This window comes from Poecilia reticulata, chromosome 3 (genome assembly GCF_904066995.2).
Source record: "Poecilia reticulata chromosome 3, P_reticulata-male-v2, whole genome shotgun sequence".
Lineage (NCBI taxonomy): Eukaryota > Metazoa > Chordata > Actinopteri > Cyprinodontiformes > Poeciliidae > Poecilia > Poecilia reticulata.
Window position 1 is genome coordinate 7604918 of NC_088832.1, and position 19045 is coordinate 7623962.

Consider the following 19045-nt stretch of genomic DNA (forward strand, 5'->3'; position numbering starts at 1 on the left):
CCCAAAGTTAATTTCTAAATTAACTTTTATTAAACCTGCTTGAATGTGAAAACCTGGAAAAACTTGAGAGAATAAAACAATTTCATTAACATTAACAGCACCTGCTGGTTTATATGCCAGCGTTTGGGGATTGCTTGGATTGTTACCAACTTCTATTGAGATCATCATCTAAAATAGGTGATGATCAGAAACATAGTTACTGGAAAAAGTAAAATACTTATTTTTCATGTTGCAGTACTTCAAATATATAAAGGGGCTGAATTAGACTGAGATTAAGATGTATACCAGTGAGAATCACAATAGAAAGGTCAGCGTTGTTCACTAATATGAAGCAGTTCTTAAAGATAATGCCTTAGACATCATTCTGGAGTAGGACCAATGACTCTGGTGAACATAATAGTCAATAATAGAATGGTGTGCCACATCAAATAAAGAGCTAAAAAAGAAAACAAGGTAAGCTTTGCCAGTCCACATTGCTGCAGAGGCTGCTATTGTTCCTGACAGCACCACAACAATGTGCCTGCTGAACTTGCATTGTGGCTAATTACACTTTCGCTAAAATAGCGAGCTCATCTTTGAATGCAGAGAATGTCGCTTGACGGCTGGTAATTTCCCTGTCAATCAGATTACTCCCTAATCAGAGCAGCAGTTTAAGCTATTTTATGACATTTCCAGAGACAATAGGCTGCACAGGGGAGGAAATGTAATTACCATCAGAGCATGTGGTGAAAAATTAATAAGTTAATTTGCAGCACCAGCAGAGTGTCAACAGGAATAAAAAAAAAAGGGGGGGGGGCCTGAAGATGTACATCCACCGAGTGTCCGTGTAAAGGAAGCCCTGCAGATGTGATGCCGCAAAGTCAATCTGTCACTCTCGCATGGGTCTCAGCAGCCCGGCTCCAGCAGGGAGCGCTTGAATTGTTGACAAATCACCCTTGTCCTGTAGCGTGATGCATTACAAACAGACACAATAGATTGTGCTCTACAAGAGGAAGCTCTGCTGCAAAGAGAAAAATGTCAGGCACCTTTGATAAATATTGGCTTTAAATACAGTCTGTCCCAAACATGCCCAGGGCCAATCTACTGGATAGACTCATGTAAGAGCTGAAGTATATAGTGTAATTCATAGTCTCAATGTTAGACAGACATTCTGATGGGTACCAAATCATCATTGCTTTATCACTGCTCAGAGATGGATTTTTTTTTCTCTCCATCTCTCTCTCCTTCTTTCCTTCCACTGAGATCAAGGCTGAGCTTTCATGTGAGCTTGAGGGTACAGTCTTGCTAATTGGCTACATCAATTTCACTTGGTTTGTAACTGTGCAACACCTCATTGCATTCTAAATGTACCTGCATAATTTGGCTCCTCAGTTTGATAAAGGAGATTTTCACCCCCCCCCATTCTAAATTATTCTCTCAGACTGTCTCTGTTATTAATATGTGATAAAATTGCATCTCTGACATAAGCCCCATCAAAGATGCCATGAAAGACATTTTATGCAAGTCATTCACCAAGCCGTCTTGGCCTGCGGCGTTCATAAGGTACATGCAAGATATGAAATAACACCTTCGCAAAGCATTTATTTGCTTTCAGTTGTTTGCTTGGTGGAATCTTGAATTTGCAGAGCCTTGCGAAGGCGTATGTACCCATATTTCATATTTGGCCACATTGCAAACACGATGTTCATTGTAATGCGTTTTGATTTATGCAACAGACCGATGTTAAGTAGAGCGCACTTGTTGCAGACACACCCAAAATGAAACTATTTCAATAACACTGCACTGTTGAGAAGGAAATATTGAATTTCCTGCTTTTCCATATAAACCATTTATCAGTGATCGAGACTTGTGATGAATCCAAAACAGAAAGACTCGCACTGTCGCCATGATAACTATTTGTTTATTATTGCAATGCATATCATCACAACAGTCACCAAGATTATCACGTTTTCCTAATATCGTGCAGCCCTATGTAATACGACAAGAACTCTAAACATACAGCCGAGACACAAAGAAATTAGTTTAGAATAAAACATATCCATTTGTTGAAATGGTCCAGGCAAAGTCCAGTTTAGATTTGAATTTAAATTTCACAACCACACTTTATTCAGTGTGAGCAACTTTGGCCTCTTTCACCAAGAATAATAAGAGGCACAAATGGCAGTCTGAATTTGGAGCAAAAAGTGATTCTCCAAACCATGTAGATCCAAGCTGCCTGAACATAAATACACACCACGCTTTCCCCAGCATGGCTTCCTATCCCACTTCACAATCAATCACTATATGTTTCTCTATTACATAAAATCCAAGTGTCACAATGAAATGAAATGTGAAAAATAAAACAAAAGGCATGAACAGTTTCGGAAAAGCTCTATAGTTTAACAGTGGCAATAACTCTTAATCCTCCCAAAAATGTTACAGATTTAACAAATCCGCAACATGAAGCTGTCAGCTATATAAATAACCCCAATTTTGCAAGTGAATGCTGTAATTATGGAATCCTTCGGAATACTGGATGTTTAACTTTTAGCAAACCATGGCAGATCCAGCTGAACTGATGTCCTCGCATGTGGATAAGCCTCTTGCTCAGTGGTAGGTAACTAGATTTCATTCCAAGTAATCACTGCACCAGCAGGCTTTGCTGATTAGCGCCTTCAGCAACAGAGAAATGTGATTTCACATTTAAAGCGCTCGAGCCTTATTCAGCACATCTATGACAGGTGAGCAAATACGATTTAATAACCAAAACACAACTACTGAGAGACAACAATACTGATGTCACGTCGAGTGCTTATCTGTCCTTTATTCCCAGTAGCATGCCTAGTCGGAGTTGTTTTTCCTCGTTTTTAATCCAGAGCAAACGACGTGACATATTAGCATTTTTAGCCATGCTGGCAGGATGTTTCTAGGCCTCCTGTCCAGCTCAAGACACCCTCATTACTCTTGGATGAGGGGATGTAACATTTTGTACTTTAATGGTCCCTGGACGATGAGTGCTGCTAAATTTGATTAGCCTTTTCAGCAGATATGAGCAAATAGGTGGTCTGAACGTTGCACACCATGTTACATGACTTCCCAAGGATGTCGCTGCACATTTGGTCCCAACAGGAACACAAGGTATCAGGTACAAGGACGGCGACAAGACACCTTGTTAGGCTCAGAGGTAATGGTTTCTGAACGCAAACAGTCGCTAATGCTATGAGAGGCCTGCAGAACTACAGTCAGATGGTTAAAGGCTGACATGTTGATTGACCGCATTTTGTTTTAAATTAAAAGAATTACCCCTGTCCATGTTGGATTTCAGCTTGCAAAATTAACACTGTTGTCTGAATTCAGCAGATTCAGACAAGCTAACTCAAAGTTACATGGTTAGTTTGAGCTGACTGACTGACTGAACTGCCTTGCTATAATATCGTTTTTCATTATAGTTCAATTGGTTGAGATTTGCTTCCTAAGTGTCTACATCTTAAACATCATGATTATATTTAAACATAACCAACTTCTTCATACAAGCAGTGGGTGTTGTATGGTTGAAAAGTGAAGCCATTGCAAATTCCTGTAAAGTTAGACACTTGCTAATGCTTGCACGTAGAATATTGCTTCTCTGATCTGCTTCTCCAGCATTCTACACTAAACCCTTCGTCTTTCCTATCTCTGTAAATATTGTTTTAATTTTTAGCCTCCAGAGTTCACAGCATGACACTCCCTTCATCAATTAGGCTCCCAGTTAGAGTAAAACATCTGATAAAGCAGGGCATGCTACGTGGTGGGGCTTTCTTCTGACTGACATGATGTTTTCTATGTTACATCCCCCCTCAGTCATCTGTCTCAAAGAGTTTTAGATACAAAGGCAGAAGATGATAAACTAAATGGAAAAACTCGATTTCAAAACATTGGTTTGAAAGAGTGTAGAAATACAGAGAAGTTGTGAAAACATTTGTTTCTTCTCCAGACAAACCTCCACAGGTACTAAAGTTACAAAACAAAAACTTAACTAGTCATTTTTTACACCTTATGTCAGAAATTAAAGTTGGATTTTATTTTTTTTCCCCGCCTAAAACAACCAAGTAATGATCCACACATATGCAAAACTTGTACACCTTTCTAGTACTATCGTTAAGAACCTTGGAAGTAAGACAAAATTGTCAACACTTCACAGTTATTACAGCCAGAAACTAGAGATCGGGCCTGAAATCTGGGTGTAGTGATGGACTTGGACGTGAACCTTCAGAGTCACGTAAAGACAGTTGCAAAGTCAGCCTTTAATGAACCAAACAACATTTGCACACTTACAGTACTAATGCCTCAGCAAGGTCTAGAGAAACTCATCCATGCATTTAACTTAAAATACTGAATGGTTTAGCAACAACATATATTAAATATATGCTGTTGTTGCTTCAACCTTCCAGACCTCTCAGGTCTTCTGGTTCCAAAACCAGAACCAGACATGGAGAAGCAGCATTCAGTTTCTATGTACAGCAAATCTGAAACAAACTCCTAGAAAACAGCAAAACCACTGAAACACTGAGTCCTTTTACACCAAGGCTTGTTGCCTCTGATTAGAAGTGAGTGAAACACTGATCAACATGTTTGATATGCATTTGCACGATGATTTTAATGAATGCATTTGACAAAATGGAATGTTTACTGTTTCATATTTTATGACTGTATGATATTTTTATGATGAAACCGTCTTGAAATCTGCTATACAAATAAACTTGACATTTGTCTTCTACCTTCTAACACAAGGCTCCCAATTAGCTTTTTTCTTCTCTGTAAAGCAGGTTAACAGCAACATGTTCATGTAAATCCAGGACAACTTGTCACATCCACTATGACTTTAATGAGGTGCCTTTTAGCTATCCGAATTATCTGATAAATATCTTAGTGAGGAAGACACTCAACCTCTTCATACCTCCTCAAAAGACACCCACAGTGAGTCAGCGGTGCATGTCGTCATGCAACAAACCTCCCTCCATGTGCAGCCTGACCTCAAGCCCAGTCCAACCCTCAGGCTGAAGGCTAACTCACGTGCTTTGAGGTAGAGACTACGAGAGATGCTCCATCTGGAGCTGGGCCTACATTAGAGTTGGTGTGGGATGATATTCAGCATATTTATAATTCATTAGGATTTACAAATTATTTATTATTGTACATATGGAGCCCTCAATAGTCTCACCCAAACTCAGCTAACAGCTCATTTTCTCTCATCAAGCCTCAGGAACACTTTGTGCTTTCTGCAAGGTCTACTGGTTCCAGTAGCTTGGAAACAAAGGGGTTTTTTCTTCCAGTGATGGAGGGTTGTGGAGTGTTTGGGTGTACCTTGAGTGTGTTAACTGATGAAAGGTATGTGGTTTATACAAAAGTTCGATGCAAGTTTAATCAGGTAACCAACTTCGACTGCTTCTTACTCCCAAAAAATGTTCATCATAGCGGCTCACAGAGTCCAATACTATCACTGAATCACCAAAGAATATGGTCTGCAGTGCAGTTTTACACCCACATTGTTTGATTCATAAGAGGTTGCTACCTTAGTCTGCCTTCTTCTTTTGGGTAAAGGTGAAATTTCATCCAAACTCAAACAATCTCAGATCCACCTGAAAATGCTGGTCATAGTTCACTTGCTAGCAAACTCTGACGTATTTTGCCAACAGAAAGCAAATGAGGTATGAAAGGAAATAAAGCTAATTAAAACATGGACACCTGGTATCCGGAACTCAACAGTCAGATGATTAGCTAAACTTTGCCAATACATCAGACGCCTCTCTAAAGCGCTTAGAACTGCTGAAAGTTTCAAACACCAAATATGTATTAAACACAGTGGACAGTGTTTCAGCTCCACTGCAGAAGCAAACATCTACAGTCTTCCTTATCTTGTCTCTGGGAGGTACAGCCAATTAGTGCCAAGGAAAATAAATGGCACTCCTGGATTGGCTGCTTGCAAATGGCAGGCGACAGCACATCAAGAAAGTGTTGTGGCCAAGTACTTCAGCTTCCCTACCTGCATTGTCGTTACGATATTTTAGATATCGCCAATAATTTGGGTGAATTTGAGTTATGTTTCACAGGAAAATCAGTAAGTAGATGAGTGTGAGAATGATGGATTGTGAGTCCAGTGCATGTGGTTTGCAATACCTCACTTTGTGTAATCACAGCTGAATTCTTCAGTTTCTCACTCACTGCATTTCGTTTTGCGCAGCTACAATGTTTTTCATGTATACGGGACAATACGCTCGATAGTCTGCTGCTCCTACCCGACAGGTTCTTGCTATGGTGCCCCTTAAGGGCAGCTGTTGAAACTGTAGGAAATTATTCGGGAGGTTTTGCCCACTTTAAATCACCCTTTATGAAAATTAGCAAAACATTGCATCATATATTCAATTACATTCCCCATCACAACCACAACGAATTGCTTGATACCATACGTGGGAAGGATATAATTGAGCAGCACTATTGTTAAAATGAACCAAACCAGATTAAGAAGTAAAATTTGTCAACATTTCCCACCATATCACACCGAGTCCCCCAGGACGTCCTTGTGTGAAATAATCATCTTCCTAATAGTTGTCAAAAGCCAACAGTTGATAATAAAAAGTTGTATTAAACAGTGTGGTGTTAGAGGGTGACTCTTCCTACTGTCAAATTCATTTTTATCTTGCCAGCTGCTAATATTTCTCTAGAATATTTGGAAACACAGACCACAGCTATCACTTTAACCCTAAAAACAAAACTGAGATTCTTGATGTGCCTCCATTAGCCTTCATAATGTTGAACACAAACAGCTTTGCAAAACAGGAGATTATTCTAACTAACTAGTATAAGTAAATATTTCTCTCACCATTTCAGCCTTTGAGTGTTTTTTTGTTTTTTTTGCAACGTTTACCAGCCATATTTGGTAAAATGAGTCACAGGAAACCTTCGACTCACACTGGACATTCAGCTGGATCGACGAGTTGGTCATCCCCACCAAGTTCTCGGCGATGCAGGTCAGCTGGAAATTGTTGTCGTCTCGGCTGATGTTGAACAGCGTCAGGTTGATGGAGTGGATGTCCGGCCAGTAAACATTCGACTGTGGAAGCAGATAGAGGGAAGAGATACGGTTAGGACTGCGAACGAAATACTGCGCCGCATACACCCATTATACTGCTGGGCTTTAAAATTTTAATTACTTAATTAAAACAAAGGTTAATTATTAATTAGCTAAAATCCGGCTGAAGGAAACAGAATGCAGTCAAGAGGTGCGGACTGGATTAACCCTAACATTGTTAATATCAGTTTAACATCGTGCGACATTTTTACAATGTTCAAAGCAACAACATGGAACAATTTCACGTCTGTTTCGTCTTCATATAACCACTGTGTATTTTGGGATGGAGTCACAACTTATGGAATAAAAATTACAATAATTATAGCATGCCTGTTTTCACTTTACTCACCCTTATCCACTATCTAGCTTTGCTTAAACGCAAAGCCCCGCGGCAGGGGGGCAATTTTTATCTGCAAAGTCACTAAAAACATTAAAGTCATGGATAAAAGCTGCTGTGTAATTTCAGCAGACTGCTGTCTCTTCCTGCTTGCTTAGCTGCAGTTTTCATAACAGCGATGTCCTTGGGGCCTGTGTCAGAGAGCCAGAATAATGGGTCAGCTGTAATATTCTCCACGCAGAGCAGCTCTCTTACAAGGAACGGGCTTGTTGATATCGAGTGTACATCAATATAGTAACCAGGCTGTAAAAAGAAGTGGCGTGGCCAACAGGATGTCACCCAGCAGCCTCGGAGCGGTCGGTTGGGGAACTGGCTGTGATTGTTGAGCTTTTATAAGTCTGAAGTGAGCTTTTTTTTTCTTTTTTTTTTTTGCAGGTGGGATAGGGAATAGTTTAGGATTTGCAGTGCAGCTCTATTCATTTAGTATAGAGCTGCACGTGTTTAGATCACGCAAATTGTGTGCAATCCAACATTGTACATCTGTCTGTTTCACAAAGGCATTTCAAATGTCTCTGTACTGAAACAGTTTATAAATATTTAAATGATTTTCTTCCTTTTTTGCAAATCTCCTTCCATTATTTGCCTTTTTTATGCAATGGACTTACAAAGCAGTTTGAACTAAATGTATAACAAGATCATTTGTTCTGAAGACCTACGGCCACAAACTCAGGAGATTAAATTAGTTACCTATTAAAAGAATGGGACAAATTCTCATCTTTGTTTATCGCAGTGATGTCCCTGCTATGATGAGGAAGGCTGAACCTGTGCTTAGTGCTCACACACAAGGTACTGCCAATCTTTGCTGACAAACGCTTGTCATGTGATCAAGCCGTTTCAGGTCAGCGTCGTCCATCTGGTGGTTCCCAGCCTCAGTCAGAGATAATGACCAACAGTTCACCTCTAATCAAACGTTGCAAACAGTTCAAACTCTCACTGACTGTTTGGTCCAGAGGTAGCTAGCGCTGTGCCCGCAAGCATCAGGTCACCCTGAGGGAGCACATGAGCTACCCGCAGGGCAAGTCTGCAACAACAAGCATTTCACAATAAAAACTAACATATGCTGGAAAAAATATACAGTTCTGGGCCTTCTTTCATATATATGTATATATAATGTTGGATTATTTCTAAGACCGGTTTTAAGAGCAATCAACAAGATTTGCAATTAAGGCTTTCAAGATAAAGTTACTCTTCAAAATACACACGTGTTTTATGGGGTAGATTTTTGAGCAAAGTGAGTTCCACAACACTTATTGATGTAAACTATTGATGAAGAAGAAATTCCATTAAGTTGGTTGTTTAAAAAACACAACTTAATGACCGTCTTTAAAATCAAATTCAAGGTTATACATTGGGAATGAAGTGGAGTTTTCTAGAGATTGTATACAACCCCCTTTAAGTTGCTTTCAGTTCTTGAAAAGGTTGCTGACCCCTGGTCAAGAGTCGAATAAGGATTGTAAGAAATCCTTGAGAAAATGAGTAATTTATATGTCAATCCTGAAAATACAGTGGGACGTTTATTTGTTTACAAAAATTATAACTGCATTAAAAAAACTGTTTTGCCGTTTTAATCAAACCTCAAACTGGATTTGATGAATGTTATGTCAGCACCTGATAGAGTTAATAATACTCTGAGCATATATTTTGGTTGTAAGTTTATTTTATGCTGTATGCTTCTATGTTGAGCATAAACTTGGCTCTAGAAATGATGTCACAACCAAGAAAAACATCCTCTGGTCCTGGACCACAGAGTTTCCTTATATTTTTGTGGCAACCACTGTTGGCCATACAAGTCAATAACAGAAAAAAAAAAGTTCTCAAACAGATATTTTGTGTTACTGATTCAGACACAATCCATCAGAAGTGCTAACAAAGTTTACACCTGCAACTTTTACTCGAAGATTGCATTTCTCTGCAATCTCCAACTTTCCAAGTTGCGCATTCTTGTTTTGTTTGAGAGGAAATTTACATTTTCAGCCGTTTAAATCTGTGTGTTTCTGACCAGGTGTGTGTTGATGGAATGCAGGTCACTGACGGTCCAGTCCACTTCAGGCAGCGGCAGTCTGGATCCGTTGCAGCTCACCGTCACGTTTTCACCCTCCGTCACCAACACGCTGCTGTGGCTCACGCTGATCTCCGGTAATTCTGCAAGTACCCAGGTGCAAGCACACAAACGACAACAGTATGTGATCAGGTTACCAAGCATGAGCGTAAAGTCTGTGTATTTTCCAGATCAGACCAATTAACCTCTTTTAATAAATATAATAACTGAGATACTCCAAACGGAGATGGATTCTCACTCACACTGTATCAGGCACTTCAGAGATGAGTCACCACAGGAAGATAAAGTCTACAGCCGCTGTCAGGTTCAACATGCAGCTCGACACATCAGATTCATCCTGTGATCTCTGTCACACCTCCTCCTCTTTCACGCGTTACCCTCACCGTGCCCTTTGACCCTCTCCTTCACTTTCCGTTTGGTTCCCATTTCCCCTCCACCCCTGCTGTTTTTCTTCCTGTAGCCCACCTCCGCCCTCGTCAGCCCCTCGTTTTCTTACCACAGCTGTTGATGTGCATGTTGTTCAGCCGCATCTTGGAGGTTGTGGTCCTGCAGTACAGCTGCTGAGTGTGAAGCCCCGCCTCTCCCTTCTCTTGCCACAGCTGGATCCAGCGGATGCTGCAGCCGCAGTCGAACACCACGCCGTCCAGACGTCTAGAAGCGCAGGCAGAGGACAGCGCCGTTGGTGGCAGTTCCAACGAATGACAACAAGATAGATGTACACAGCACTACCAACGAGCAAAACTCAAAATATTTTAAGGATACGGACAACAAATTGTGCTGCATACATTTCCCAGAATGCAAATGCAAGTAGTTTGGCTGGGATTTTAAGAGAACTTAGTAGCAGCTTGTGCTGCCTGAGGCATCCATCCTTGAGCAGGGCTCAGGGATTGGAAACATTTCTGTGTCCTTTCATTAGTGCTGCACTACAATCCGGCATAACAGAAGAACCACCTGCCTAACTGTGTGTTAGGAGCACTTTTGTTGCCAAAGAATCCTAGATCCACCGGTGCATGAACTCCACTGGATCCCTAAAGGTGTGCTGTTGTATCCGCAACCAAAGTGGTAGCAGAAGATCCTTTAAGTCTTGCAAACGGTGAGGTGGGCTTTCCACAGATCAGACTTGTTTGGCAGAGTGTATTATTGTGCTGAAAGACACCACAAGTGTCGAGGCACACCATGCAGTCACTTTTAGGTAAACGTGGATGGCAGGATCCACAGTTTCCCAACCAAGCATAACCCAAACCATCCTTTAGTCTCTACCAGGTTCCTTTATGTTTAAGGTATAGATGATCCTGGTGGTGTAATAAAAACTTAAGTCAACATGATGTAGAACAAAATGTGAATCAATAAATCCACGCCAACGTCTTGCACTGCTTTGTGGTCCAGTTCTGATGCTAACAGTTCTATATTTAGCACTTTCTAGGAACATACAAGGTAAACAAAGGGGCCCTGATTGGTTCCAACAGACGTATCTGCAATGTGCTGTGTATTTTCACACATTTCTATCAACACCAGCATGTCCAGCATGTCAGTTGAATCAGACCACACCACGTCTTCACTGCTTGCGTACATCATTGAGTCTTGCCAGCACATGACCGCTGCTGATGTTTGAACACCCAGGAGGAGACGCCCAGTCCAGGTCATTTTGTTATTACAGTTTGGTTACACTTAAATCCTCCTGGTTGCACTTTTTTGTGCTTCTAATGCAACAACTTTGAGGACAAAAATGTTCACTTGCATCCTCCTATATCCCACCCACTAAGAGATGTCATTATCAAGAGGATCCACCTATTATACTATTAAGCCTGCCACACCAAGACTGTTATTAGGCCCCATCTGGGCACAACTTTGAAAACTTTAACCAGTCTAGATTTGACCTGCTTGTAAGCACCATGTAGCCACTTCTGAACTCTGTATTGTTAGCTTTCACCCCGGAAAGCTAACAATACTTGCTGGAGGCGCGTCTGGGCGTGTGGTTGTCCCCAGTATCCTTCACTCTGCAGAGGGTCAAGTCAGTTCAGATAGATATCTCGGTAGACGAAGCCACAGACTTCAGAGGGAATTTTGGAAGTGTGATTTGTTTTATTCTTATCTCAGTCAGCACATTGGGGTTGTTCACAGCAGGTTTGTTATTTTCAACTCCTTATAGTAAGCTAATTGTGCTTCATGTTTAAATAACTGTCCTTGCTTACATTGTCATGTAAGCAAGGAAAATGTTTCCTATCAGGTTAAAAGAACCAGCGGTCACCTGTAGTTTAGTTACTGAAACACACATGCACAACACACAGTTTGCATCAGCAGAAAAAAAGTTATTATTTTGGCATTACAATTAAATTAGCTGATTTTCATAAGCCTTTTCTTAATTAGTTTTCTTCAGGTAACCTGATGTTTGCCTCGGCAATTAAAAACATCATTAGCAAAATAATAATTTCTCAAGGTCTTAAGGTAAAGTTAGCTACTCTTGCAGTTACATAAGTTGTGTTTCTTGTATGACTGTTCACAGCAATGAAATGTCTCGATTCTAACAAATGTTACTGTTTCAAGGGAATAAAAGCAAAATAAGTTTTCTGTGCAGTTATGGATGCAGTCATGGGAAAAGGACATACGTGTGTGTGTGAACACATGACCAAGACGAAAGAAAACACCAGCAATGACCATAAAGTAGTAACAGTTCCTCATATCATTCCAGGAGTCCACCGTTCTACAGTGAGAATGCAAAAGTAGAAAGTTGTAGTCAATTACAAGAAAGTTTTCCCTAAAGATAAACCGGAAAGGAAGATATTGCAATGTTACAAGAAACTGCCAAGTCAAAATCTCCATGTCAGAATCTACAGGATTCAGCTACATGGTAAAGAAAATGTATTTTTAAATGTGCTTTTCTTTTGGCATCAGGACACTTTTGTGACCAAAGATGTTATACCATAATGTTTGGAGTAAAACATGGAAGAGAAGGGATGGTGACTTGGGTTTGTTTTGAAGCCACAGTTGAACCTCTTGCAGTCAAGGAGCCAACCAAGCACCTAACTAGAGTATCCGGAGTCTTTGCATTATCAGTAGCAACATAATACTCAAAATGGCATCAAATCTATAAACAACAAAAATTCCAGATTCTCAGTCAGAGTCCAGAACTAGTGTTGACTCAGATGAAATGTTTCTCAATGAACAATCTAATCCTGTAAAGAATGGTAGGTCAAGGGTCAGCAACAACCATGTTGAATAATGTCAAGAGTGTATCACAATTAATGGAAATGTCGAAGAGTCTGAAAACTAAACTACAATGAATTCTCTAAACGGGCTTCACAGATTTAGGTTTTCTCGTAGTTTCTAAAGCTGGATCTACTCTTATCAGTCACAATCAGCACAGGCCATCAATGTCAGGCTGCTTTAGCACCATACAAGTATCACTAGTTTCCCTTATTCAAAAATTTCATTTTCAGTCCAACGTGCAGCAGACACCCGCATTCTTCAACTCTGCACGCTACCTTTGCATTTTGCATGCGCTCCATTTGGAGGTTCTGATTGGCAAATTTTGTCAAAATGAACGCCAGTCCAAATCTCCTTGAGAGAGGTCAATAAGATATTGCAGAAAGCCTGAATAATGCATGAGCAGCATCCAGTGTGCTTTATGAAGTCATGGGAATGGAGTCCCACAGGTGGTTCGCACTTATTACCAGCTTTTCTGTAGAGCTGATTATTTAGTTAGAGCAGAGTGTCTGTGTCACTATATGACGACTTCGTCTCAAAACTCTCTGCACTTGCCAGATCGGTTTGTTATGTACTTCCACAGGAAACTAATTAATGGTGTCAGTGCCTGAAATAATGGCCAGTTTAGTTGCTTTCTAAGCAATTTTGGGCAAGTTGCATTTATAGTTTGGTTCCTAGTGCATCAAGGTATTCTGAACACCAATAACATAGTGATAGTCCTTCTACCCATATATGGCCATGTTTATAATTGTTCTTAAATTCATTGATTGACCATATCGTTTGTTCCTGATCATTAATTCTGTATCCCAGCATTCTAAGTGATTGTCGCCCCACAGGGGGCATATGCAGTGATTAAAATATTTGCAATAGTAAGTAGAGCACTTATGTAGCACAGCATGAAATGGGTCGCAACTGTTTGGTTCATCAGAAATGAAGTCACTTTACTGTGAGCTGAAGAGAACATTTAATTCTATTACATGTCTGTAAATGAACCATCTCTCTCTGGGGTCAGAAAAGATTATTGTCTTGCAATGTGTACTGGAAAATGTGTTTGGTTGCATCTATTAACAGCAACACATTGTGTAAGTTACAGTCTCTACACTGCATCAAAGGTTTTTCTGCCCAGGTCAGTTTTATTCTGTATTGCAGGTTCTTTCATAAAACTCCAGCTGATTTTTATGAAATCAGCTGGAGTTTTTCAATTATTTCCCTGTTATTTGTTGGATTGGATCCAACAAAACAGAGGTTAAATTATTCAGGAGGACTGTTCACTAATTGGGTGAGTTTTTAAGGCAGTTGGTTCCACTCGATTTAATCTGAAAGGGTATCAAAGTAAACGGAGCTGGAAACAATGGCACACTATGCCACACTTAACATGGTGTCCTCATTTTTTTCCCCCACATTACTGTATACAGATGTCTTTCTTTTCTTTTCCTGGAAGGTTTTGGGAAGACAAGTACCTCCCTTTATGACAAGCAGGGGAACATTTCAAGGTTAAAGGTTTTCAGTTAACGCTGAGCGTGCAAACCACGAGGGAATGAAACTCACTGGAGCAGCAAGACTCAGGCTTTCCCTGTTCTGCTGTAATTATGGTGATTATTAATAATAGCCGCCACCTTCACACATTAGCCATGTTGCCTCTAGGCTGAGCTGATTGGCACCTGTACTGGGACAAATACTTTGGTTAAATAAGAAAACCTTGTGGCCCTGGAGCCAGCTGGTGAGGTGCAGCGAGACATTTGTGAGGCTTTGCTGTTACAGGAATGAGACCGAAAAAAGAAAGAAAGAAAGATTTCTGACCGGCAGCTGGAAGTTGATGCATGTCTGAAGGAGAATATTGTTGGATTTATAAGGCACAAATATGAGTATGGCCAACACAAAGAGCGGGCTGCATGGTGTTTCCCTAACGCTAGCTAAAAATCCACCCTGCTACTACAGAGGGGAGGCAGCGCTCACCACCAGAGGCTGTTTCTGGGATGTGCACACACAGGTGCTCCGGCTTAGCAACCGTGCATCACAAAGAACTGCAGTGGTGTTCGCGAGCTTTGATCTCAGCTTGAACGCGCCGCTTACTTTCTCGGCGCTATTATCAGGAATTATCTAAAATCCCGGGTGTTTAATGGAACTTTTTGATATAAATGTTAACACATTTCCAAAATTTGACAGTTTGATCATCGTGACGGGAGGCGCAAGTGATGTCTTGTAATCTTTTGGATGTTGTCATGCTTTGATAGCAAGAGACTTGGCTGGAAATGAATAATTAATTAAGATATTTACCGTCAAATGAATCACATCCATAGAAGGTTTTGCTTTACATAAAGCACACATTTTCATTTGGTGACAAGAATCTGCAAAATATTCTGGTGTAAAACTGCCAGAAAAATAGATGCTTATTGTACAGTAAGAGAAGATCTGCCCCACACACCAATCCAAACACCACCATGTATACAAAAAAACAAAATAAAAACAGTGAATGATACTGCAACACAGCATTTGCAGCACCTCGGTGTGATTCAGTACTTAACAAGTCAGCAGTTTTCTAGAGAATATTTAAATAAGCATATAACAATCCCTTAAACACCTAAAGGTCCAGCATTAATAGATTAACAGCTTATTCTACTAAACAATGTTTGCAATCTTGCAAATATGGCATTTTGAAAGATACATTGGTCTAAAAATGATGAAATAACTAAAGTGTGACAGGAAATATAAAGTCTTGCCTTATATTTAATGTACTGTATATGTGGCACTTTCAATAAACTCTCATTCTGATTTGTATACAGAGTGTGATGGTGTGGAATTCACAGTATTCTGCTCATGACCAGGTAACTTCACTTTTTTGAGAAGTTTCCATGTCCATTTTAATATGTTTGGCTCAATTAAAGAATTCAGCCAAACATCTGGGGATGAATCTGACTCAAAGAAAAGGCAGTGGGAACCTCCAGTTTCAGGCATCCACCCTCACAAGTCAAATGAACTCTGCATGGTGCCTAATGAGATGAAGCCATGTTATTGAGTCAGTGAGTATTGTGGGCATCTGTGAAGCAGTGCCCCAAGTGCAGTTTACTCCTGCTGTAATTTTTTGAAATTCCACAATAAATCTGCAGCAGACTGGTTTACTGTGGAGATCAAATTGTGTATGATATAGTCTTAAATTTGTAGAAATGTGATGTAGGAGAATTGCCTTCCTGTGGCATCATCTACCCCGACACCATTGAAATGAAACACTGGCACAAAACAGTATAAGGAGGATATAAACTGTCACTAGCAAGATATATAATTTGCTACAAATTGCAATAGCAATAAATTGATCCAAGAATATGGTTATGCTGACTCATATTATGTTTATACTTAGCAACTCTTAAAATACTTGATAGGTACAATCATAATATTTTCATAATAGTTTTTTATGATTCTTAAGTCCAGAAAAAGGCAATTAGTTAAGGCTTGGATCCAGAGTTACCAGAAATATATTGCCACTTTGTTTATGGCCTGGCAGTCGCTCAGCAACCATTAACCAAGTCAACTCCAAAATGCTGATGAAAAATCAGTTCATGACTTTTTCAGTTAAAACACATAAGATAGCATCTGATTCCTCATTTCTAATTTAGCAGTTCAATACATGACACAGCTCTACCCAGCTAGTGAAAAACAACACTGCAAATCAGATGCCAAGTATCATTGAAAGGAAAAACAGCATCTTGGTCGTCCTAATTCACACTGTGGTAATCAGACATTAAAAAGTCTTGTTGCATGATATTCTTCATACTGTTCATGTTTACGTGAATTTATGGAGTTGATAGCATTTACAAAAAGAGCATTTTCTGGTCACAGTCTTTCAATAGTTTACATTTCTGAGTCAATGTCTAGTTTTAGAGATAATGTCTTGTTGCCCTAACAGCCTAAGGAGATGAATGGAGTGGAAACTGCAATGATAATACTGACTTCAGTTCCACGGTTTGCTTGTGCCTAGAGAACGACTGATTCTGATTCGAGGCTGATCGATTGGAGCATCTCTAGCTGTGTCAGCAACATTGACGTAAGCGAGACTGCTGCTTCCAAACCATAAGTAGATCAAGTCTCAGACCTTTAGCCTTTTAGCACTGATTTAAAGTTAAAGGCACATATAGCCCCCCGAGAGGTTTTCACGCTTGCTGTTAAAGGTTTTTAAAACAAGACATCTGGAGGTTTTCTGGCACCTTCCTATAGAGGTATCATGCTACAAGCCTTCTGTAGTTCACACTTTTCTCACTTTCTTGCATCGTCTTATCATGCGGTGGGAAAAACAAATTCATAATTGATGACACTGTGGCTCAAAAGAAGGAGGCTGACACTGCACAGACAGCAAGGAAGGAAGAACCGACTGAAGTTTCTAGAGAACTGAAAAGGACAGTGAGCACCGTCCACTGTGAATTACCAATCGGTGCATTCATTCATCGCCTGGCTCCAGACATACAACAGTCCCAAAGTACCTGGGTTCCACTCAGCACTGCGCTACATTTATACATCACCATATGTTGATGCTATTTGCCCATTAAAGAACTATGTGTCACTGGTTTTGACTTGCCTTTAAATTATCCATACTCTAACTTATCAGTGATACATATGTACATTTATTTAATGAATACTTCACAGGTAGTATTGGGTTTGTTTCTAAATACATTCTATTTATATCTTAAAAATGTCAGGGTGTATAAACAAATTGAGTAGCAATATCTACTTCATTTACAAATAAGTTTTAGAGTGACATATGTCCATCTGTCTTCTGTTCTTAGAACTGCAAGTATTTTTAAAATGTAAAAGCTGTTACGATTAATTGCATATGCAACTCTAATGAGTCAGAGTTTCAAACTTGAGATGTCATCCTTGCATTAAGTTAATACAAAAAAAATAAATTATAAAATTATATGTATATGCTTGTATAGTAAAGATCAGCATATAGATTCTGGGGGGGGGGGATTGTGATATCATTTGAACCCTGGAAATTGTTGGTAAGCAGCAGCAAACACTATTAGCCAATCCTGGGTAATGAAATTTCAGCTAAAATAAGAAGTTTTAATGCAATAAAAGCACATTTACATTTTATCTAAACATCTCATTTTAAATGTAGTCTACCTATTGCAGTACAACTGAAAGCCAAGTTAGTATTCAATGAGAAAAAATGGGTATGCCAGTACATGGGTCTGTTTCTATTAGCTTATTTTTCCTGCACTGCAGCTCCTGTATTAACACACATCAACAAAACTGTGATTCTGCTGGTCCATTGATATTTTTATTGTTATTGTTGTAGCTTAGAAAAAGATACAGCCGAGACGCCACACCATTCGACTGTATCACAGCGTCTTTGAGCAGTGGAGAGACAAACAGACACAGATTTATTCAAAAGTAATGGGTTTAATAAACAGATGCTGCCAGGAGCTGGCACACATCTGTTGCACTGTTGCTTTCCTTCCACCAGCACCACCAAATTATGTTCACATTTCACTGAGCAGCAGGAGGCTGACACATCAGAATTTGGACAAAGAATGGCTTTTAATCAATCGGGGGCAAATTCAGTATGAATAAAGAAAGTAAACTCAGTCGATGACAGATATGCATCACGTGATCAAGTCAAGCAGCCAAATTCACAAAATGTTGCTTTTTTCCCCCAATTCCTTTTTTTTTCTTTTTAAATTATAACTGCTTGAGCACACAATCAGTTGTTTCAAGGTGCCATTGTTTCCATGCTGCAAAATAATGAAGAAATCATACTTTGCTGGATCTATCCATGTCTGATTTCTTTGGCTGATTTTTTTTTTTTTTTTTGCTTATCCACAACAAACACCTGCACTACATTCATAGGAGCAGAGGAAGCTCATGTTGGTTCAGAGCTGACTGTGGGTACGGGTAAACAAAGAACAGGAGGCAAGGGTTTTAGCTTTCTATTTTTAAATATGTCATCAAATGCTCTGCTGTCACTCTGTTACTTATCTCGCCATGTATGTTAGCATCAGTAAAGATGTTATAGATAAATGGAAGTTCAAATTACAAGCCTGTTCCCTTTTGGAAGAAGGTTTGTTGCTGCCTGTTACGTATTGTGTGTGCATAGTATACATGGATGAAGGGTGTAGGATTCACGCTGATTGACTCCATGATAACAATATGCTCCTTTTGCTATGTCACATGTTATTTTTAAGTTATGTTTTTTATATTTAAAGCTTAAATAATGCTTATCTAAGTGCCCCCTGTGGTCAAATCATTGACTACATTATCTTAATTTTTCAGATAATAGTGTGGGCTTCTGACAGCTCCAACATTT

General features: G+C 39.7%; 1 protein-coding gene across 3 annotated transcripts in view; it reads right to left on the reverse strand.

Moving 5' to 3' along the window:
* Positions 1-19045, reverse strand: part of ntrk3b (neurotrophic tyrosine kinase, receptor, type 3b) — a 273222-nt gene that overhangs the window by 130741 nt on the left and 123436 nt on the right. For all 3 annotated transcript variants that reach the window (XM_008404814.3, XM_008404813.3, XM_008404812.3), the window contains exons 5-7: positions 10040-10194; positions 9484-9626; positions 6928-7069 (exon numbers count right to left, since the gene is read on the reverse strand). In XM_008404814.3, the coding sequence (XP_008403036.1) occupies positions 6928-7069; positions 9484-9626; positions 10040-10194 (440 nt within the window). The remainder of the gene's footprint in view (positions 1-6927; positions 7070-9483; positions 9627-10039; positions 10195-19045) is intronic.